This window comes from Pseudorca crassidens, chromosome 8 (genome assembly GCF_039906515.1).
Source record: "Pseudorca crassidens isolate mPseCra1 chromosome 8, mPseCra1.hap1, whole genome shotgun sequence".
Lineage (NCBI taxonomy): Eukaryota > Metazoa > Chordata > Mammalia > Artiodactyla > Delphinidae > Pseudorca > Pseudorca crassidens.
Genome location: NC_090303.1, coordinates 83,785,255 through 83,809,815, shown reverse-complemented (window position 1 = coordinate 83,809,815; position 24,561 = coordinate 83,785,255). Strand labels below are relative to the sequence as shown.

The following is a 24,561-nucleotide window of genomic DNA, read 5'->3' as shown; positions in this document are numbered from 1 at the left end:
TTCTCTCATTATTATACATAGGGTGTATTTGGAGCATTTCAATTTACCATTTGATATAGAATTTTTGGAATATAAAGGCAAGATAGAAACAAACCAGGGGAAGAATAGACATTGCCCAGTGAACCCAAATTCGGAAATGGATGCAGTAATTGAGGAGGCTTTGTGTTTTCCCTATAAAGAGAGATTCCCCCACCCCACCCCAAACACAGGCATTATGTTAGTTGAAGATTATTTTTAATACTGAAAATAATTATAGAATAAGAGTGTATACGAGGGGTTTGGACAGTACCAGAGAAGAACCCAGGTCTCACAGAGGATGGCAAGGAGAAACAAAGAAATGACTCCAAAGAAAACGACTAAGGAAGCAATCAGATGGACTTACCAAAAGCTCAAAGTTGCCCAAAGTAGACAGCAAGAGTCAATAGATCGGGACTCCCTGGTGGCGCAGTGGTTAAGAATCCACCTTCTAATGCAGGGGACAAGGGTTCGATCCCTGGTCCGGGAAGATCCCACATGCTGCACAGCAACCAAGCCACAATTACTGAGCCCACGTGCCACAACTCTGAAGCCTGTGGCTCTAGGGCCCACGTGCCACAATTACTGAGCCCGCGTGCTGCAACTACTGAAGCCTGCTCACCTAGAGCCCGTGCTCCACAACAAGAGAAACCACCACAATGAGAAGCCTGTGCACCGCAACGAAGAGTAGCCCCCGCTCGCCACAACTAGAGAAAGCCCACGCACAGCAACAAAGACCCAATGCAGCCAAAAAAAAAAAAAGGAGTCAATGGACCAAAGCAAGACAGTTTGTTATAACAGCACAGCAAACAGCAGGAGCATCAGCATGGCAGTGCCAGGCCCCCGATCCCCACAGGGCAACATGATGGATCCAGGTGAGGGCTATGCCTGCAGTGGATTACACTGCAGCTGAGGAACCCAGGTCTAAGGGCTCAGCAAACAGTAACTCAACAGTAACCAAACCAGTGTCCTTCCCCAAGAGCAAGTCATCGTAAGGTAGTCATGTGTTAGTCACCTTGATCTATTTAACTGCCTATGTGACTAGCTACACAAATGGCTCAAGGTCAGAGGACAGCTAGGCCTTGAAATCTGGCTTCCTCAGCAAGGATATACAGAGATGCTTGAGGCCATGGCAGAGTGCCTCTCTGAACACAAAGTCACACTGTTGTGGACATTTGTTACTATCAGCCACGAGACATCCATTCCCCTAATTGTTCTTTTCTAACAGCCCCCAATTTCCTTTGGGGAAACCACCCAGCCTGCTGCAGCATTTGATGAAATGTTCAATTAGCCATCCTTACCTGAATCCCCAGAGGTGTTCTGGTGTCAGTGCATTCCAAGACTGACTTTTCAGCTGTCCCTTTGAGGCCGTGAGCCAACTCATATTTTTCCAATAAATTCCTTTTGCTTTAAATTAGAGTCAGCTTCTCTTACTGGCAATCAGAAAACTTTAATATAAAATGGTATCTCTTCTCATAGTCCCACCAAGGAAACAGACAGGCAAGCAACTACAGTAGTGAGAAATGCTGTAAACTGGATACACGCAGGGCACAATGGTAGCATAGAAGAACTCCCTCAGTAAGGACAAGTATCATGAGAGCAACAGGTAGAAAATGCAAGGACAGGTATTTGAATAGAGTGAAGGATGTGCCACATCCTTGCACTATCTAAACACATGGTGTATTATGGAAATCACAAGAAATCTGGCATGGTGGAAGCATGAGGTTCAAGGGCAGCAGTGGCCAGTGGAGAGGCTGGAGAGAGAGGCCTGGCCATTGTGTATCAAAGGGATACAAAAAGCAAGGGATACCCTTGCTTTTATCAAGAGTGAAGTGAGGGATTTATATTTCAGAAAGATGGCTTTTTAGAAGTATAGATGGGAAATGGATTGGGAGTAAATCGAATTCATAAGAGTATGAACTTCAGAGTTAGACGGACTGGGTTCAGGTCCCGGTTCTGCTACTCGCTCCCTATATGACCTTAAGCAAGTTCTTGAACCTTTCTGTGGCTCGGGTTCATCATCTGTAAAATGTGATCATAGATTATCTACATCCTAATGAGTGTGTCGCTTAAGTGTTCTTTGTAAAGTCTTAGCATAGTGTTTGGCATATAGTAAGTTTCTAATGAAATTAGCTATTATTGTTACAATGATGACAGATCTGGGAGATCAGTTGGGGTTACCACAATAATCTAGGTGAGAGTTGATGGAGGCTTAAACCAAGGCAATAGAAATGAGGATGGAGATCACCTGAATGTTTGTAAACATATCATATTAGGGATACTTTTGAGAGCGGAATGCGTACACATTAATAATGATACTAGAACAACAGGCATAAATTGGGAAGGGTGGTCACCCTTCACATTAGTCTTTTCTAAGTTCTGCTTCTAGATGTCCCTCACCAGCACCAACAATGCTCAGCTTGTTTGATTGTAACATGCTGAAAGGAAATTTGTTGTTTTAATTTTTATTGGAGGCAGGAAGAAATCAACAAACACTAGGCATCCTCTCAGCTCAGTCTTTTCTGACCCAGTCTAGCTAGGATTTACCACTCAGCCCAACTGAGCGTGCACGAGGGGCGGGCAGTCGTGTTCCTTCTCCTTCCATCACTGTATTACCCACGTGTGAACTATAGGGAAGCAGGTCCTCCAGCCTTGATTTGCAGACCAGGTGGCTCAAACATCATGTCAACCTAAATGGCTTTCCTGTGTCTCCAAAACAGGGCTCAGTATCTCTCCCATATGCTCCCTACAGGCAAGTATCATATCCATCTGTCTTGTTCTCTCTAATATACCCAGCAACTGGTGCAGTGTCTGGCACCTAGCAGGAGCTGGATAAATGCCTACTGAATGCTGTGGTAGTATTCCTCAAGTCAGTATTCCCCATTTGTCCAGAGGTTGGTCAAGGGTCCTGTTCTATCCCTGATATACACAGACACTGTGTCTTCCACTTGGGTTTCATTAGGTCCTGGGTAGGAAGAGTCAATCAATTAGGACTTCCAGTGATGGGGGGTCACCATCTTCCTTGACAGAAGCCCCATCTTCATTAGCAACCAAAGTTTGCATGGCCAGGATGACCTTTCATAGCTTTACCTTAACACAGGGAATGGGGCAGGAAGACTCACGTTCTTGTTTGAGGTAAGTGGGGCAACACAAAAACATCTCCTAGTTGATCGCCATCATTCTCAGGACTCTTTCACTTTGGGCTTGTAGCAGCCCTGTCTCTGTTTCCCCCTATCCCTTTGTAAGAGGAAGTTGGATTGCTCCCCAGGTCCTTTCCTCCGGACTGGCTTTCTTGGCTTTGCTCGGCTGTTTGGGAGTTTCAACTGAGCTAATAGAATGTTTTTTCCATTTATTTCCCAAGGAGCGAGCTATTGCTCCTAATTAGTCCTTCTCCAGCCCCTCCCCACCTCCACCCCCCATAGCACAACCTATAACAATTAGGGACTCACTTGGAGGTTTATTGGTGGAAGTACCGAAGCACCTTGTTATAAACACCATCTTACCTTTCCCATGGTCTTCTGGGCCACAATAGGAAAAGAGCATTATAGAAGGTTGTAGCAAGTGGACTGAATGAAGCCTGGGAAGATGACCCTGTCTTGGTTAGGTGTTAGGGTCCCAGGAAGTTCTCTCCTAGGGAACCGGCTACAGGAGCCTGCAGGAAGTGCTCCACTGGATTCTCTTGCTCCCAGAGACTGTGGTTCAAGGTGGCTCTCATGGGTATATTCGAATTGACAGGGGATGCCACTGGAGAGGGTGTCTTGTCAGAGCAGTTGAAATTGTCTATTTCAGTGGTGGTATCGGTGTTTCTGGAGTAGCCCAGGATACTGGGGTCATTGAAAGCAATAGAAGAAAAAGAAAGCATTGTTAAGAATCTAATTTTGAAACTTTTAAAATTACGTCTTTTCCAGCATGAGTGCCTTGAACCTAGATCTAAATATGGAAATGATGGGCAGTGACAACACGTATTTATGGCATGAGGTACCTACAAGCAACTTGAGCAGAGAAAGCCAAGCGGGAGGGAGGCTGGAGAGAAGGCATCTCTGCTGAAGTGGAACAGATACCCCTCCAAATCTTAAGCCTTGCTTTCATGTGTTGAGAATGTAACATGTTATGAGTCAAAGGCAAGACCTGAACCCACTGGGACCTGCCTGATGCCCACTATAGTCTGCCAGCTATCAGCATAAGTGCAAAGAAAACCTCAGACAGTTCTCCAAAACAATAACAACTGAAAAAATAATCACAACCACTTGTGTGTCTAGAAAAACACACACTGGGCTAAAATTTTTTAAAATTTTGATTTTAAGTGAAATACATGCTTATTTTAAATGAAAAAAAAACCTATAAAAAAGCACCCAAAAGAAAATAAAAATCACTCACACTTACTATTCAGAAATAAGTACAGTGAGGTTTTGTTTTTTCCAATGAAATTAATTTTAGGGTTATTTAGCCAGAGACTGGCAATATGGCCTAATATCTAAAAATGTCTTTGCCACAAAACACCTAGAAATGCTGGATAAAATATAATCTACACAATTTTAAATGCATTGTCAAACTCACAAAAAGTAAAGTAAAAATCCCAGGGACCAAAATTAAAGATCAGTGAAGTATGAGCTAAAGTGGGGCTGCCTGAGGGACTGGCCAGTCTTGGTGACCCAGGCCTTGGGTTTTTATGGCCACGTGACACAGGAGATAAAGTCTTGGGCCCGAGCTAGGTAGGGTATTAACTGAGGTATTTACATAAGTCCAGGACTTTCAAAGCCACCTTCTCGGCACCAGAAAGAAATCTGGGACACCAGAAAGAAATCCATCCAGTGCCACAAGCTCATCTATATCAACTTGGATTCTGGGTCAAAACAAAAGTCTCTGCTGGAAATTCTTATCTTTGGGACTGTCCCAATACTGGTTTGAGGTCTGAAATGATATATGGTACAAGAACTTCCAAGCTGAGAAACTAATATAAAAACTTTTGGGGCTTCCCTGGTGGCGCAGTGGTTGAGAGTCCGCCTGACGATGCAGGGGGCACGGGTTCGAGCGCTGGTCTGGGAAGATCCCACATGCCGCGGAGCAACTAAGCCCGTGTGCCACAACTACTCAGCCTGTGCTCTAGAGCCCACGAGCCACAACTACCGAGCCCATGTGCCACAACTACTGAAGGCCGCATGCCTAGACCCCGTGCTCGGCAACAAGAGAAGCCACTGCAATGAGAAGCCCGTGCACTGCAGCGAAGAGTAACCCCTGCTCTCCACAACTAGAGAAACCCGTGCACAGCAACGAAGACCCAATACAGGCAAAAATAAATAAATAAATAAAACTTACGTTAAAAAAAATTTTTTTTTTCTCCTGAGCCAGTAATATCTCTGATATGGAACCAAACTTACAGTGGCTCTTTGGGGTTAACCCTTGCCCCTCCAATTGAGGCCAACATGAGTCCCACAGAAAAAGGCCTGTTTGAGAAAAGCTCAGATAAAATATTATAGCTACAGACAGCTCCAGGGCCCACAGGGTGTCAGTATCTGTGTGAGAGGAAGCAGAGAGAAGCAACAGGGCATCTGATGTGCCTGTAGACAGGAGAGCTCCTATATCTCCCACAGCTTCTCAGTGGAAAGTGCAGCCAGCCAATTTGAGAAGAAGGAAACTGGAAGTAAGTGCAAGGGGTCCATGGTACAGTCTGAAGAGGCTGGTGAAGTATGTGCCTTAAGAACTCTCAAAACCACCAGAACACTCTCCCTTGCAGGACGCGTCCTCAAACAAGGAAAAACCACTGGAAATGGAATCCAAATTGAGTAGGACAGGAACAATAAAAGCAAAGAAAAGAGAAAGGTCAGGGAAAGATAGGAGAGAGGAACACAGCCCTGGAATCGTAAAAAATACAAGGCCATAAACACTTCACAAAAATGACACAAGAGGGAGCTCGGGAGCCCAAACCAGAAAGCTGCCTTGACCAGCCCCTCACCTGCAAAGGTTCAGGAAAAACGTTTACATCAGAGATCATAATCCAAGGCAACACAAAATTATATAAGGAAGAAAGGTTGGGACTTCCCCAGCGGTCCAGTGGTTAAGACTCTGCCTGCCAATGCAGCAGGATGCGGGTTCGATCCCTGGTTGGGAACTAAGATCCTGCATGCCGCCCAAGGCGGCCAAAAATTAAAAAAAAAAAAAAAAAAGAAAAGAGGCTATGAAGCATCATAAATCCTTACAGACAATGAATGCACACTAAAAAGATGTGCCTGCAAAACAAATGAAAAGTGCAACCTAGCATTTCAAAATGAGCTAAAAGAAGTTAAGACAAGGACAGAACATATGAAAGAACAACTAAGTCAGAATTTAAAAGATTTATAGGGCTTCCCTGGTGGCGCAGTGGTTGAGAGTCCGCCTGCCGATGCAGGGGACGCGGGTTCGTGCCCTGGTCCGGGAAGATCCCACATGCCGTGGGGCGGCTGGGCCCGTGAGCCATGGCCGCTGAGCCTGCGCGTCCAGAGCCTGTGCTCTGCAATGGGAGAGGCCGCAGCAGTGAGAGGCCCGCGTAGTGCAAAAAAAAAAAAGATTTATAGGAATTCCCTGGTGGGCCAGTGTTCAGGACTCTGTGCTCTCACTGTCGAGGGCCGGCTTCAATCCCTGGTTGGGGAACTAAGATCCCACAAGCTGCGTGGTGCAGCCTAAAGAATAAAAATACAAAATATAAATAAAAGATTTACAAATGTGGTGCTAAAACTGAGAAAAGAATTAGACATTTCTAAAGAAATAAAAATTACTTCCTAAATGAAGCCTAAAGCCAGAAAGAACCCAAAAACAAACGAAGCAGATAATGCCTTAAGAGAAACAGAAGGGAAGAAGCAGGAGAGTTTCGAGAATAAAAAAGAGAAAGTGGCAGGTAATTAGATACGCAAAGATGATCCAACATACAAATAGTAGGAGTACCCAAAGAGGAAAATTTTACATTAGAATTCAAGGATACTATCTTGAAGTTGAAAAAAAAAAAAGACTGTAAAGTACATATAAAGGCGCACCATGACCTGGGAGAACTGACCCAGCATGACCACAGCTGGGACCCTGCCCCAGAGCAAGGCTATGAAAGCATTGAGAGAGAGGAGGTGTGGAGAGTCCTTTGTACAGAGCTCCTCCTTCGTTCCCCCCCAGCTAAACCACAGAGGCTTCCTGGGAACACCCAGAGACCTTGAGCAGTGGCCCCTGGGGTCTGGGAGACCCAGTAGGTGGTGGGGCACAACTCCCACCCAGGAAACAATGGAGGGTGGCAGAACCGGGAGAGCAGGTTTCTTTGATGACAGAGTGAAGAGGAGTTGCTTCTGTGTCTAGGAGGCACAGTCCTCCCTCCAGTAGCTGGTCAAAGTCTGAGAGGACATTTCCTGAGGACAAGATGTCAACTGTACCGGAGAGAAAGAGCCCGCCTCGAGCCACTGTAGACACTACCTGCAAGGACTCCCTTAAAGGTGAGGGGACTCTGACAGCTAGTGCCTGAGTGCATGGACGCCTGCAGAGCCAGGGCCTGAGCGGGGGGCCTTGCATTGGGGTGAGGACTTCAAGGAACCCAAGAAAGCTCCTAAGAGAAAAAGCCAGCTTTAAAATCAGGAAACAGAAGGAGAGGAGCGAAGGTCCAGTCCCCACATGAAGGGCCATCTTAATATGAGGCCAAGCTGACTGAAGGGGGGTGATGTGATCACTTTAGAGTTTTGATAATTTGCAGGCACTGGATGTTTTAATTTCAGAACTGATGCTGCTTTTGCAGTTTAAAGGGACCAAAGAACTCTTTTATATTCTAAGAGGGAGCCCATATATGCTATGGGACCTGCTCAGAGATCAGCTTTTATCCAGGGGCAAGAAGACAACTTCTCCCGCTGAAAAAATTATAAAGGAAAGGAAAAAAATTTTGCATTTTGATGATACCCTACAAGTTGTACTTCTTCAATGTATCGACTGAACAATCTTGCTTTGGTTTTCTATCTCTTGTTACAGAAAGAATCTAACGCAATGACTTAGTAGATTAGTAAAACTTCGGAGCCAGCAGTGGTCTCCCATGTGGGTTAACGTCTATTCTGTCCATTTTACAGAATAGACAAGTGAGGCAAGGAGGCCTTGGGATTGTATTACCCAAGGGACCCTTGCGAGTTGGGACTGGAGATAGTCAATATATAACTCCATGAGCCTGCTTTATTAATTTATTCATCCCTCACTCCTTTTACTGAACACATTCCATATGAAAACACTAGGGTTTACCTAGGGACTATTAAGATCAATCAGCCACTGACCCTGTTCCCAAGGACAGGCTTATAATAAAATTAAGGGGACACGTCACATGCAAAGGTCTAAAGTGAAGAGAAGGAACTGAGATGGGTGGGCAGAGGGTGTCACTGACTGCCGCCCCGCCCCCGCCCCCCGCCCCCCACCCCTCCCCGCACCATGGCTCTGTGCTGCGGGAAGGGATGCCAGTGCTGCCTGCACGGAGGACCCACCTGTCTGCTGTGAGCTGGGACCTTCCTGAGAGATTCGAGAAACAGTCACTGGTCTGCTCGGCTGCCAAGAGCTTTCATGGAGCTTTCACTGGACTGGCAGGATGACAGGAGGCCGCTTCCAGACTGCATGGAGAAATGTGCAGTCAGATGGCCAGGTCTGCCCCCCGACAGCCCTTGGCTTCCTCGGGCCATAACCTTGAAGGAACTCACTTGTGTCTGCCAGCCTAGTCCTGGGAACCTGCTCCTTCAACATCAAGCCCTCGAATCATGAGACCAAAAATGGGGCCCTAGCAGGATCGCCTCCTCTCCCTGATGGGCTGCTGTGGCTATCTGCCCAGAGCACAGGCTCTGAACCTTGTGAACCAGAGCAGCAGAGCTGACTTTCAAAGTCAGTGATAGAGTGCCTAAAGTATGCCACTTACATGAGACGAGGAAAGTGTTTCCATCCTGAAATCTGAAGGTTTAAGGTTATCCAATCTATCAAACTTTTCCTTCCTGACCTTCTACCCTAAGCAGGTACTGGGAAAGCCTTCTATGGGTCAAAAGAAAAGAAAAGAAATCCTTAAATAAACTAAAAGGGAAAAGCAAATCCTTAGGGGAAATATTTGCAAAAACTTGAGATTAAAGGCTTAAAAATCCTGATATATAAAAAGCTCTGGTTTACAAATCAATTTAGAAAAATGCAAAGTTGCCAAGAGAAAAATGGCCAAAGAACACAAGAGCCGATGCAAAAAAAAAAGGTCAGTGTTCAGATTCACTGAAAAATCAGAGAATCCACTTTTTTTCAGCCTATCATACTAGAAAATTAAAATTTATACTTCTCAATTGTGATAAGGATACAGTGACACAGTCACTCCTATTATTGGAGAGAGTATAATTTGGTAGGAACTTTCTGGAAATAATCTGGCAGTATGTATCAAGAGCCTTAAAAATGTCTGTACCCTTTGAATTCTGCTTCTAAAAATCAATTCTGAGAAAACAATCAGAAATGTGGACGATACATAAATGCTTGTTGTAGCATCAGTTACAATAATGAAAAGTCAGAAACAACTCTGAATGTTAAACAACTCTGAATGAAACAACTCTGAATGAATGATATTAGGGGAATGGTGAAGTAAATTTTAACCCATTCATACAACTGAATAGCATGAAATTACCAAAATGATGTATATAAAGGGCTTCTGAAAGAAATGGGAAAATGCTTATGATATAATCTAAATTGGAAAAAAAAGCAACATTCAGAAATGTATATATATTTAATGTCCTCAAATATATAAATTAAAAATTAAGATGAACGAATAGAAGGAAATATGCCAAAATGTTCCAAGTGATTGCTTGGGGCTGGAGAGAAGTAGGGGTGATTTTTCTGTAATTTTCTGATTTTCTTCAGTGAGCATTATTCCTTTATAACACTGAAAAAAAAAAAAACAGCAAAAAACAGCAAACAATTTTTAAGTGAATGAAGTACTTTATAGCTCTTTTTTTGGAAAACAAAATTAATTTAGTTTTTATGTCTGTAGACCTCAATTTGGTGTGTGTGTATCATTGACCCTTGAAAAAGAAGTCTGCTCATCCCCACACAACACTAGACTGTAATACCCATCAATTCTCGGGAGGTGATATGTTTCCGATTCCCAGCTGACCCTACGGATCTCTTGGCGGGATCTTGGTGAAACTTACTGTTTCGGTGGAGCTGCAGGGCAACTTGGGCACCAGGCAGTGAGAGAATTGGATTCTCGGGTCTTTTGTGGTGATAGACAGACCTCTCCGCAGAATTTTCACCAAGCGGATCCAGAACTGAAACACAGCCTCTGGGTGTTTTTCGTGGAGCCTCAGGTAGAAGATCTTTTCAGTCACTGTCCTAACCCTCAGGATGCGTTGGAGCCGGTCGCAGATTCGTAGCTCCACATACTTCAGTGGGAGAATCCTGGACACAATCAGGAAATTCCCATGGCAGAGGCATCAGTGATTTTAATCAACCAAGCTGGTGCCTTCCTAGAGCTTGGGTCAACCTCACTAGGTGCTGACCTCCGCTTGGGGGACACCCAAGGGAGAAAGCTCATGGTCTGAGAGTGGGAATGATCACTAAGACCAACTCTTCTCTGATTTCCAGGGCCTTAGTTATTAAAGAATCTGCCCACACCAATAACAATGGCTGAGAGTCGATGTATAATATCTCGTTTAGTCCTCACAACAACCCTTTGATGAAGGAAAGATAAGTAGTAGTAATTCCATTTTACAGAATTTGAAACTGTGGCTCAGAGAAGCTAAGTGATTTACCCAAGTTTAGATCTTCTTAAGTAGGAAATGGAACTAAGGTTTTCTGGCTCTATTTTCAGGTCTCCTCCTCCCTAGATCCTGATTAACTGTGCTGAAAGATTAAGAAAATGGACAGAGGTCTCCTATACATCCAGTATTTTTTTTTCAATCTCAACACCTCATAATCCTATTTGACTATCATATCACTCACCTTTCTTTTTGAAAACCTCTAAGTCAATATTGACAAAAAAAAAAAATAAGCAAAAGGAAGCTAAGATTCTCAAAAACTAGGCCGAGACAGGGATTGGTGCTCTACCACAGCACCAAACACAGTGCTTGGTACACATAGATACTAAGTAAATACTTGTCAAATGAATGAATGAAGTCTATATAGTTCATCAGCTAAAGAACACTGTTCTTTCTTCTCAGCTAAAGTCCAGCAAAAACTAACACAACATTGTAAAGCAATTTTACTCCAATTAAAAAAAGAAAATTATGTTGCTAAAAAAAACAAACAAACACAAAGGCCACAAAATAAAAAAATAAATAAGTAAAGTCCAGCTGCAAAACAACGCAGTCATTCATCCTGCCCCTTCCGGCCCCTCCCTCAAGCCCTTCTTTACCTGCTGAGGGTGATGACTGGGGCACTATCAGGTGTGCTACAGGTGGAAAACTGACCCTGGGGCCAGGTGACATTGGCCATCAGGAGGACGTTGGGGAGTGGCAAGGAGGGCACCGAGGAGGTCACCCCGAGGATCACAGTGGTAGACCCGTCACAGACATCCATCCAGTTCCCGGCTTTAGTGACCTAGAAATCAGCCCCAGGCACATGGGTCAGAGAGAAGCAGAAGACAGGGGTGGAAGGTTACAGATGCTAGAAAACGGCTCTTCAACTTGGCGACAGGCTTAGAGCACCTGTGCTTCTTGCAGGTGTGTGGCACACTGGACTGGGTCATGACCTGAATCTATCCTTCCTGTGGGTCTCCCCAGAGAGACTTAAGTTCATGGGCGACAGGAACGCTGTGCTGCCCTTCTTAGAGTCCTTTGCATTACTAATTTTAAAAGGATGCACTAGTAAGAAGCCAGCACAGTTTCCTTCCTTCCTTCCTTCCTTTCTCTCTCTCATTCTTCATTCATTCATTTATTGGCTGTGTTGTGTCCCCGTTGCTGCATGCGGGCTTTGTCTAGTTGCGGCGAGGCGAGTGGGGCCTACTCTTCGTTGTGGTGTGCGGGCTTCTCACTGCGGTGGCTTCTCTTGTTGCGGAGCACGGGCTCTAGGCGCGCGGGCTTCAGGAGTTGTGGCGTATGGGCTCCAGAGCACAGGCTCGGCAGTTGTGGAGCATGGACCCAGTTGCTCCGCGGCATGGAGGATCTTTCCGGAGCAGGGATCGGACCCGTGTTCCCTGCATTGGCAGGCAGACTCCTATCCACTGCGCCACCAGGGAAGCTCCAGCACAGGTTTCTAATGGTCTGGAAGGGACATTGTGAGAAGAAAGTTCCAGAAGGGGAGGAGAATGAGGAAAGAGCTGTTGAACGGAGAAGACCCAGGCAGCCCATCTTGAGGGAGGTTTGGGGAGCTTCTCCCAAGACGAGGGAGTGCCGGGCTTGTTGCTGGGTCTTGAGTGTAATAAGGACCTGTTCTCTTGCAGCACTCGGGGCTGTGGCAGGACAGGGAGATGGATGCCTGGCACTGGGGCACAGTGTCTCAGCTAAGACACCCCTACCTCACTCTCCAGGGCGGGCAGAGAAGCACCAGGTCTGTGGCCTCTAAGGAACCACAGGGACCAGGGTAAGGAACACCTGAGGAGTGACCCCTGCGTTCCCAAGACCAGAGGGCCTTCTCCCGATATCCTAGGCTTTGTAAGACCATCGGGGCCATTCATAGCCCGTGGTGGAACTGGGGACCAGGCGAAAGCCCCAGGAATAACTGAAATGTTAGTTCCCACAAGCCTGAGTAGATGGTGCCCCAAGAAAAGTGAATTTTGATTTTTGGAAAAAAAAAAAAAAGGAACATTTCTTGGAGCCCATGTTGTGGAATGAAATTCATATGTGCTACAAAACACAGAGGGCCACACACACTGAGAGTAATAAGTAAATGTTTGCGGGTGAGGTTTCTTGGTGGTGACGTTAGTGACGGTGATGCTGAGGGGAGGGAAGGGAGGGAACAGCATAAGTTCAAGGCCGCTTTTAGCTCTGCCAAGGGCCAGCTTCACAGGCAGTCTTTCCCCCTCCCTGGCACAGTCTGAGTCTCTTGCTGCCTGAGTCACCTAGCGTCCATCCAGAGAATCTAAACAGTTTTAATACTAGGCCAAAGAGAACATATTAGGAGAATAAACCTGCCGCCATAATCTCACACCCAAGGACATGACTAGAATTTGATATCTTGAGTCTGGATTTCCCACGATACTGCTAACTCTCCTCTGAGTGTGTGTTAGGCATGAGCACGCCCCCCCCCCCCACGCCCCCCATGCTGCCAGCTGATCGCCCAGCTCTGCAGCTCCCTGGGGTGGTGCAGGGACCAGAGGGCACCTGGAGCCATGAACCTTTGGGGGACCTCGTCAGAGAGTAGCTCGCTGCTCTGTGAATTCAACTCCACTGCATGGATTCCTGACTGCAGACCCTCCCGTGCATTCCAGCCTCCTGCCTTCACCCAGGAACTTGAAGTCCCTCTCGCCTGGAAGGTCCTCCCCCTGCTCTTCTACCGAAGTCTCAGCAAGACCTGAAAGAACGGCTTACGACCCCGCCTTCTGGGAAGCCTTCCACAACTGCCCAGGTTGAAGGAGTGCTCTGCGCATGCTCTGGGGTTCGGCTAGTCCAAACCCTCTGACGTCGAGCTTTCTTAACAGCTACCATTTTATACTATGTCCTTTAAACCTACCAATTCACAAGCTTCTTGTCCAGGGACACTATCTGATCTCTCTTTGCATCTCCTGCCTCTCACACAGCTTGCTGACTGGTTATGCCATACCTGCAACGGAGCACAGGTGGTCACCAGCCAGACCACTGGAGGGAAGCGGGTAGCACCTTGGTGAGATGTCACACGGATTGAAATGACTGCCCTGCACTCCTGGTGTCTCCATGCTTCCCAGGCCACAAACACTCACTTCCATAGGTCATATTACTACTCTTCTGGGGGATGGTGGAATCTGGGCAAGGCTAATTTATCCAGGGACCTTGGTCTCATGCAAGCGTATTTGTATAATAATATCCCAGAAAGAAGGTTGGGTTTCAGAGCACGGATTCCTACAGCTGCTTTCATCCCCTCTAATCAGCCAGCGTGGACTAGCGGCCCCGGGAGGGTACCTATGAACCTGCCTGGAGAGTGGGTTCTGCTGTCTCCTTCTGCAGGTGTAACTCTATTTCCCGAAAGCATTTGACCTGCAGGGAGTCCCGTGATGCTGTGGGCACAAACTGAGGTGAACTTGGGACCCAGACCTTCTCGTTTCTCTGGCTTTCCTGGCTTCTTCCTCCTCCCCAGGGCTTTCAAAGGCCTTGGCATCTTTGGACCAATCCCCGGGAACAGGTTTGGAAAGGGAAGGAGAGCTGGCCCTGAGCTGCACAAGGGTACCTGGATAAAGTTGCTTTCAAACACCACCGAGTCAGAGAACAAGTTGAATTCTGGAGAATGAATCAGTTGACAGAGGAGGCCGTCTTCCACCCCAAGTTCCACTCCAGGGCCTGGTTCCATGACCTCAGGTGGGAGGCTCCTAATTTTACTCGTTGGTTCTTGGGAAGGATTGGCTGGGGAACATCCCTGGGGCTCCACTCAGACCCAGCCCAACTCCACGGTGTTGGTGTGACCACCACTCCCCCACCTCCACATCTCCACCTCCCCTCCTGACTTACCGGCTGTCCCCCAGGCTGGGAAGGGCCTGTCGGCTCACAATGGCAGGAATGACATCAGGGAATGTGACGGGTAACAACAGGAAAGGGGAAAAAAAAGAAGAGGCAAGGAAGGACTGGGGAGTGAGCAGGGTGTTTTTCTCCCCTTTCCTATTTACTACAAACTAGCAATAATGTAGCCTGCTCCATTTTGTTTTTGTTTTTTTTCGTTTTTTTTGGCGGTACACGGGCCTCTCACTGTTGTGGCCTCTCCCGTTGCGGAGCACAGGCTCCGGACGCGCAGGCTCAGCGGCCATGGCTCACGGGCCTAGCTGCTCCACGTCATGTGGGATCTTCCTGGACCAGGGCACGAACCCATATCCCCTGCATCGGCAGGCGGACTCTCAACCACTGACTGCACCACCAGGGAAGTCCAGCCTGCTCCAATTTTCAGTCAATCTCCCCACACACAAGGAAAACAATTCTCCCAAGATTATGGCCAGACTGCGAGCTGCACAGCAGCAAGGGAGGCTATTGGGAAACCCACAGCCTTCAATCCTCCCTACTCAGGGCGAAGCCTCTCACAAAAATTTTCTCTGTAAATGTGACCTGTTCGCCTGATGTCAGGCCCTCACTGGGCCAGGAGAGCTCAGGATGGGGCCCGCAGTTCAGCCCAATCTTCCCTCCCCCATCTCATGGGATAATTTTCTTTTTTGTTTTTTTTTTCTTTTTTTTTTAACACCAGGCTATTAACAAACCAAAGAGGTTTATTTATTTGGAAACTGTGAGCAAATGAGGAAGTGTGATACAGTGTATGCTGGAGCATCACAAAAAAGACCATGAGAACCAACTGTTAAATCTTCAGGAATTTTAATGAGCCAGTTGTTAAACACAGCCATTGTTAAAAATTTAATAATGTAGGGCTTCCCTGGTGGCGCAGTGGTTGAGAGTCTGCCTGCCGATGCAGGGGACGCGGGTTTGTGCCCCGGTCCGGGAAGATCCCGCATGCCGCGGAGCGGCTGGGCCCGTGAGCCATGGCCGCTGAGCCTGCGCGTCCGGAGCCTGTGCTCCGCAACAGGAGAGGCCACAGCAGTGTACCGCAAAAAAAAAAAAAAAAAAAAAAAAAAAAAGTTAATAATATAAACTTACAATTAAATAAGTTATATAAAAAACAAGGTAATAAATGCCCAAACTCATCACTTCTTAATTATTTTACTATATTTCATGTCTCTCTATTCCCTTGAGGTTATCTGCATCTATCACATCTACACGGTAGAAATGATACATGATGTTGTGCTACCACTGCCTCTCTCTTCTCAGTGTGTACAGAAAATTCATGGTGGTCACTGTCTTGAGACCAGCCATGCTGGGAGTTACTTACACCATGGAAATCAGCCAAAGCTACAAATATGGCCTTGATTTATTGTTGTTTTGATTGTCTAAGGTGATAGAGAAAATGCCAATGATGCTGATTAAAAGTGTGTCTGTTATATTGTGGGCACCCCCAAAAAAAAAAAAAGACATCTGAGGAAATGATCTTCCAGTATTTGAAAGGTATTATCTAAATTAGTAAAGAAGTTGCTTGTCTTTAACATTAACAGATCAATTCCAACATGCAACTGTATTTCACATTCCCCTTATTCATTAATGTAAGTGGAAAAATCAGCCAACATTCATGTCAGAACTACACTGGCTTGTCAGTTACACAGGTTGGCTAGGAATACAAAGTTTGACAAAAATCCATGAAAGCTTTCTATGAAAATCAATTGACTATCTGAAAATTACAATAAAGAGTATTGTATATTCTATTGTTAGTTGTACATTGTGTGCTATGTATAAAGTAAATTTTATTAAGTAAAATTTTATAAAGTAAAATTTACTAAGAAAAAATACATGTATACTGGACTTCCCTGGTGGTGCAGTGGTTGAGAATCCACCTGCCAATGCAGGGGACACGGGTTCAAGCCCTGGTCCGGGAGGATCCCACACGCTGCGGAGCAACTAAGCCCGTGCGCCACAACTACTGAGCCCATGTGCCACAACTACTGAAGCCCGCGTGCCTAGAGCCCATGCTCCGCAACAAGAGAACCCACCGCAATGAGAAGCCCATGCACTGCAATGAAGAGTAGCCCCTGCTCGCCATAACTAGAGAAAGCCTGCACCCAGCAACGAGAACCCAGTGCAGCCAAAAAATAAACAAAGACATTTATTAATAAACAAAACAAAACATGTATACTTAGACGTATTATACATATATTTTTTCCCTCGGAAAGCTGGTTGTTAAACATTTACTATCACACCATTGTGGTGGCACCAACTCCTCCCCTCCCACTGCAGTCTCCTGTCCCTAGTATCAGGACAAGAAACTTTCACTTAAAGACTTCTTCAGGTAGCATGAAGTCGAGGAGGGATGAGCCATCAGTTATCCCTCTCAGACTTCAGCTGTACAGCTACAGGCTCTCTCACTTTGGCGCTTATTCAAGGAAAAAGCCAAGGGGTTAAGTTAGTTCTCTTGTCTTTTAGACTCTTAAGACACACACTGCTGTAGTCCACACATGACCGGGGTTAAATCTCCTGGTGTTTCTCTTATCATCAGGAGGGAAACCTGCTTCTCATTGTTTTCCCAAAGCTGTTGCATCAGAAGCAGGAGCTTATATCTCATTAGCTCATTTCTTCTTAAGACTTGCTCATTAGAAGAGAAAACTTTTCCTTTTTATTGATGCAAAGTCTATAATATCAGGCATCTAAACATTCCAACACACTTAAGGTTATTACTTTTGCTTTCTTAATTACAGTGCTCTCTGTGCTTGACATTTTTTCTCCTTTCCTTGTAACAAAAAATAGGAAATTTCTCTTACAATGTTTGTAGCATAAACCAAAAATTTAAATGACACAGAGAACATCAGTATGACCACATGTGCTAGAGTACCTCACTTACTTGTGTAGAAAGTTCTATTGTGAAATAAGTAGAAGAATATTCACTGCAACATTGTTTGCAGTAACAAAAATCCATCAACAGGGCACCAGTTAAATTATGATACAAACCCTAACCTTAACCCTAACCATAACCCATATGATGTAATTTTTTTTAAATGTATTTTTGGCTGTGTTGGGTCTTCATTACTGCATGCGGGCTTTCTCTAGTTGTGGCTCGCGGGCTCTAGAGCGCAGGCTCAGTAGTTGTGGTGCTCCAGCTCAGTTGCTGTGCAGCATGTGGGATCTTCCCGGAACAGGGATAGAACCCGTGTCCCCTGCATTGGCAGGCAGATTCCTAACTACTGCGCCACCAGGGAAGTCCTGATGTAATGTTTTGCAGCCAATGAAAGAATAAGGTAGCTTTATACATACTGATATGGAATGATTACCAAGACCTATTAAGTTAAAACAAGATGCAGAACAGTATATCTAGTATGCTACCACTTGGGTAAAAAGAATTTTAAAAGAATATATATCCATATATTCTTTGAACATGCTTGAACATGCCCAGAAATTTCTGGGAGGATAAAAATGTGGTTGCCTTGGGAGGGGTAGGGCATTGGTAACTGTGGTGAAAAAAAGGACTTATTTTTCACAGTACACATATTTTTGTTGGTTTGAATTATTTACTATGAGCCTGTATTTCCTCTTTAAATAAATAAATTTTAAAATAAAAAGCGTTAAAGAAATATCCTGTGTATGGCTCTACAAATATTTACTGAAAAGCTACTATGTACAAGGTATGCCACATACTGGAAGAATCACTACAACACTAAATGTAGTCTGATCAGAGTTGTGGACATGGTCAGTGCTGTCTTAGCTACATATTTGAAGAAATAAGGGTGGGAAACTTTCCAAATATAATAAAAAATGTAGACCTATATCTATACAAAGAATAAGAACATTATAAATTGTAAATATGTAAGTAAAATTTTAAAATATATATTGCATATAATTTTTAAAGTTCTTTAAATAACAATTGTTTAAAAATTACAACAATGTAATATGTAACATCAAATTTGGAACACATGTAGAAGTAACATATATGACAAGAATGGCACAGAGGATGAGAAGGAAGAAATAAAAGTGTACTGTTGCATGGCTCTGACATTATACATGAAGTAGTATAATACTACTTGAAGGTAGACTATAATAAGTTAAAGATGTCTATTGTAAACCCTAGAATACAGGAACCATTAAAAAAAATTAAACAGAGACGTATAGCTGACAAATCAATAGTGGAGGTAAAATAGAACACTGAAGAATTCTGTTAATCCAAAAGAAGAAAGAAAAGAAGAAAAAATGAAACAAAGAACAGAAGAAACTTAGAAAAAAGAATAATAAGATGATAGATTTAAACTCAACTTTATCGATAATTATAATAAATGTAGATAGCCTAAATACTCCAATTAAAAATCATATATTGGGACTTCCCTGGTGGTGCAATGGATAAGACTCTGTGCTCCCAATGCAGAGGGCCTGGGTTCAATCCCTGGTCAGGGAACTAGATTCCACATGCACGCTGCAACAAAGAGTTCGCATGCCACAACTAAGGAGCCTGCCTGCCACAACTAAGACCTGGTGCAACCAAATAAATAAATACATAAATATTTTTTAAAAATCACATATTGTCTGCATAAAAAACACAGCTATGTACAAGAAATCCACTTAAAATATAAAGAAATAAGTTTAAAAGTCAAAGGCTAGAGTAAGATAAACTACACAGCCACTAATCATATGTCAGCTGGAGTGGCTATTTTAATAACATACAAAGAGGACTTCATGACAAGGAATAATACAAGTAATAAAGGACATTTTTAAAAGATAAAGAGTTTAATTTATTATGACAAAACAAACCTAAATGTATATACATCCAATAACACAGTTTCAAAGGCATGAAAACAAAAACTGATAGAACTAAAAGGAGAAATAGACGAATCCATAATTAGGGTCGGATATCTCATCATTCCTTTCTCAGAAATTCACAGAACAAGTAGACAGAAAAATCAATAAGAATACAGAACACTTGAATAACTATTAACTAACTTTATTTAATTGACAGTTAGAGAACACTTCACTCAACAATAGCAGAATCCACATTCTTTACAAGTGCACATTAAACATTCACCAAGGGACTTCCCTGGTGGCACAGTGGTTAAGAATCCGCCTGCCAAAGCAGAAACTAGCACACCATTGTAAAGCAATTATACCCCAATAAAGATGTTAAAAAAAAAAAAAAGAATCCACCTGCCAATGCAGGGGACACGGGTTCGATCCCTGGTCCAGGAAGACCCCACATCCCACAGAGCAACTAAGCCCGTGCACCACAACTACTGAGCCTGCGCTCTAGATCCCGTGAGTCACAACTACTGAGCCCACATGCCACAACTACTGAAGCCTGCATGCTTAGAGCCTGTTCTCTGCAACAAGAGAAGCCACCACAATGAGAAGCCCATGAACCACAATGAAGAGTAGCCCCCGCTCGCCACAACTAGAGAAAGCCCGCATGCAACAACAAAGACCCAACGTAGCCAAAAATAAAATTAAATAAAAATAAATAAATTTATTTTTAAAAATTCACCAAGGTATAACATACGCTGAGCCATAAAACAAGTCTTGATAAATTTTAAATAATTAAAATTACAGGGGGTATGTTTTCTTATAATGGAATTAAATTGGAAATCAATAAAAGAAAAATATTTGGAAAATGTCAAGTTATTTGCGAATTAAACAACATATTTCTAAATAACCCATCACTGAAGAAAAAATCACAAGGGAAATTATAAAATATTTTTTAGAAAATGAAAACACAATATATCAAAAATTTTGAGATGCAACTAAAGCAGTGCTTAGAGGGAAAATTATAGCTTTATATGCTCATAGCAGAAGTCCAAAAATTGATTATCTAAGCTCCATCTAAAAAAGCTAGAAAAAAGAACAAATTAAATTAAATAGAATGAAGTAAATAATAAAGAGAAGAAATTGATGAAATAGAAATGGACAGAGAAAAATCAATGAAACCAAAAGTTAATTTTGTTTGTTTGTTTTTGTTTTTGTGGTACGCGGGCCTCTCACTGCTGTGGCCTCTCCCGCCGCGGAGCACAGGCTCCCGACGCGCAGGCCCAGTGGCCATGGCTCACGGGCCCAGCCGCTCCGCGGCACGTGGGATCTTCCCGGACTGGGGCACGAACCCATGTCTCCTGCATTGGCAGGTGGACTCTCAACCACTGCACCACCAGGGAAGCCCAAAAGTTAATATTTTTTTAAAGAGCAATAAAATTTATAAAAATTGAGAAACCTGTAGCTAGCAGGATCTAAAATAAAGAGCGAAAACACAAATTGCCAATCCAGAAAAGAGGAGATATCACTACAGAGCTTGGGGATTTTAAAAGTATAATAAGGAAATAGTTTTAACAACTTAATGCCAATAAATTTGGCAACTTAGGGCTTCCCTTGTGGTGCAGTGGTTGAGAGTCCACCTGCCGATGCAGGGGACACGGGTTCGTGCCCCGGTCCGGGAAGGTCCCACATGCAGCGGAGCGGCTGGGCCCGTGAGCCATGGCCGCTGAGCCTGCGCGTCCAGAGCCTGTGCTCCGCAACGGGAGAGGCCACAACAGTGAGAAGCCCGCGTACCGCAAAAAAAAAAAAAAAAAAAATTTGGCAACTTAGATGTGCTATACAAATGGCATCACGTAGAAATTACTAAAACTGACTTAGAAAAAACTTTGATTTTTATTTATTTATCATATATTTTTAATGTATTTTAATTTATTTATTATTTTTTGGCTGTGTTGGGTCTTTGTTGCTGCACGCAGGCTTTCTCTAGTTGTGGCGAGCAGGGGCTACTCTTCGTTGCAGTGCACGGGCTTCTCATTGCAGTGGCTTCTCTTGTTGTGGAGCGTGGGCTCCAGAGTGCGTGGGCTTCAGTAGATGTGGTGCGTGGGCTCAGTAGTTGTGACTCATGGACTCTGGAGCGCAGGCTCAGTAGTTGTGGCGCATGGGCTTAGTTGCTCCACGGCATGTGGGATCTTCCCAGACCAGGGCTCGAACCCGTGTCTCCTGCATTCGCAGGGCGGATTCTTAACCACTGCGCCACCAGGGAAGCTCCTTTGACTGACTTTTAAAAAACTGATTTAGGAAAAATCAAAGATACTGAATTTGTTATCGCACCACAAATAAAACTCTAGGCCCACAGAGCTTCACTGGAGGAGCCTATCAAGCATTTAAGGAATAATGTCAATGTAATACAAACTCAGGAAACAGAGTAGGAAATAGTTCTCAACTTGTTTTATGAATCCAGCATTACGAAAACCAGATAAAGACAATGCAAGAAAAGAAAGCAACAGACCTCAGACCAGCATTACTTGTGAACATAGACACAAAATTCCTTATCAACACCACAGAAGGAGAGATATATCATGTTCATGAACTAGAAGATTCAATATTAAGATGACAATTCACCCCAAATTGATCTGTAGATTCAATAAAATCCCAATCGAAATTCCAGAAGGCCGGGACTTCCCTGGTGGCGCAGTGCTTAAGAATCCGCCTGCCAATGCAGGGGTCAGGGGTTCGATCCCTCGTCCGGGAAGATCCCACATGCCGCAGAGCAACTAAGCCCATGTGCCACAACTACTGAGCCTGCGTTCTAGAGCCCACAAGCCACAACTACCGAGCCCGCGTGCCACAACTACTGAAGCCCATGCGCCTAGAGCCCGTGCTCCGCAAAAAGAGAAGCCACAGCAGTGAGAAGCACGTGCACCACAACGAAGAGTAGCCCCCGCTCACTGCAACTAGAGAAAGTCCACGTGCAGCAACGAAGACCCAACGCAGCCGAAAATAAAATGAATAAATAAATAAATTTATTTTTAAAAAGTCCAGAAGTCTTTTAAAAATAGACATTATAAAAGGAAAAGATTGATTATAGGCATTTTTAAAAATAAAATTTTGAACAAGTAACACATTCACACATACAAACATCAAAAAGTATCAAAAGGGAGACGAAGAATCTCCTTCCCACCCCTGTCATTGGCTCAGTTCCCATCTTTCTCCCACAATGAAGCCATTGCTGTCATCTCTCGTTTATCGTTTTAGACAATGTTTCTACATATTTATGCCAATATAGTGCATTTAACTTTTCCTACCCCTTCTTACATAAATATTCTAATTCTAATAAGTCTTATGAATATAACGTTCTCCAATTTAGAATTCCTCAGATTACATAAAACGACCTGCTTTTATCAATTATTTAATTCTGCATTTCATATTAAGCAAAAGGGGAAAAGGAGTCCAAATTGACCTCATACTTTTACAATATAGATATGCCTGATGTGTATGGACAAGGTCTAGGAGAAAAGGGTAATAAAAAAAAAAACAGTAATAAAGACAGCACTCAAGTGATGAATTATGAGTTAAGTTGGCATGTTTGCATTGTAAAGCAAATCAAGTTTGTTGGCATTACTGATATTCTATGAGCAAAGCAGCATGTAAAATAAACATCGTAAATTATAGCCATTTTATAATTTTAATTTTGTTACAGGAAGTTTGCTTAGAAACAAAATCTCACACGTGCCCACATAAGAATTACCTCAGGGGTGAAAAAGCTCACTGTTGACCTATTTTGCTGTACTGAATTTTGAGGAATCCTTGAAAAAGAAAAAAAAATCGTGCTGTAGACAAAAGAGCTGCATACTGGAAATATGGACCACCAATTAATTCAGTGATATTGTCTAAGTCATTTAGTTTCCTTCTGTTTCCTCTGTAGTAAAATGAAAAGACGCCGTCCAATAACACTAGCCACTAGCCACATGTGATTACTGAGCACTTGAAATGTGGCTAATCGAAATGCAGAAGTGTTGTAAGTATAAAATACTCACCAGTACAAATACACACTTAGTACAAAAATAAAAGAATGTAAGACATCTCATTCATAACTTTTTATGTTGATTACATATTGAAATATTTTTAATATATTGGGTTAACTAAAATTTGTTTAAAATACCTTTTCCTATTTTTCTTTTCAATGTGACGACCACTAGACAATTTTAAATAATATATGTGGCTTGCGTTATATCTTTACTGGACAGTGCTAAACTAGATCATATCTTCCAGTCCTTAATCTTCTGATACCTACCTTAAGCTTTAGCAGTGCAGCCCTTCAAACCCAGAAAGCATCACACAGCATACACTTGAAGTATTTCCTTCCTTTCCTTCCATTCGACGAGATAGCACTAGAGTTAAGGTTTCAAGCTAATAATTAATATATATTTTAAAATATTTAAATACATGCAGTTTTCTAAATATGTTGTGCTTAGTTTCATCTCCATGCCCTTCCTCACACTGTTTGCTCTACTGGGAATCTTTTTCCTAACTTGATAGCCTATTCATTTTTAAAAATTCAGATCCTCTGGGAATTCCCTGGCAGTCCAGTGGTTGGGACTCGGCGCTTTCACTGCCGTGGGCCAGATTCAGTCCCTGGTCAGGGAACTAAAATCCTGCAAGCCACATGGTTTGGCCAAAATAAAAAGATTAAAAATTAAATAAAATAAAATTCAGGTCCTCTAAGAAGATTTTCCTTAACATCCATCTCCTGCCGTAAATAACTTTACATAGCCACTGTCCTATACACATTATTCTATAATAAAACCATGAAATATTATTTGTTTATATGCATCCCCCCTTTCATCTTGTGTATGTTATCTGAGGCAGGTAGTGATGAGATCTTAGTCAATGCCTGGCACCCAGTAGGGGCTGTAAGCAATGTATCAGTCAGGATAGGCAAAGTTCGCAAAAAACCCTACGTCACAGTAGCTTAAGACAACAAAGGTTTTTTTCTCATGTACACTACATGTTCATCAGGAACCAGTTGAGAGCTCTACTCCGTGGCATCCTCACTCCAGGACCTACACTAATGAACAGTTCCATTTGGAGCATTGCTGGTCACTGTGGCAGAAGGAAAAAGAGGGCTTTGGAGGTTTTTGAACCTGTGCTTAAACGCTCCAACCTAGAACTGACACAAGTC

The 24,561-nt window shown here is 43.6% G+C and overlaps 1 protein-coding gene across 1 annotated transcript in view; it reads right to left on the bottom strand.

Annotated features, from left to right (window-relative positions):
* Positions 1 to 3,452: 3,452 nt before the first annotated feature.
* Positions 3,453 to 24,561, bottom strand: part of GARIN1A (golgi associated RAB2 interactor 1A) — a 26,805-nt gene continuing 5,696 nt past the window's right edge. The window contains 5 exon segments of the mRNA XM_067746927.1: positions 3,453 to 3,821; positions 8,484 to 8,557; positions 8,559 to 8,606; positions 10,164 to 10,410; positions 11,366 to 11,550. Of these exon segments, the coding sequence (XP_067603028.1) occupies positions 3,623 to 3,821; positions 8,484 to 8,557; positions 8,559 to 8,606; positions 10,164 to 10,410; positions 11,366 to 11,529 (732 nt within the window). The 5' untranslated portion in view covers positions 11,530 to 11,550 and the 3' untranslated portion in view covers positions 3,453 to 3,622.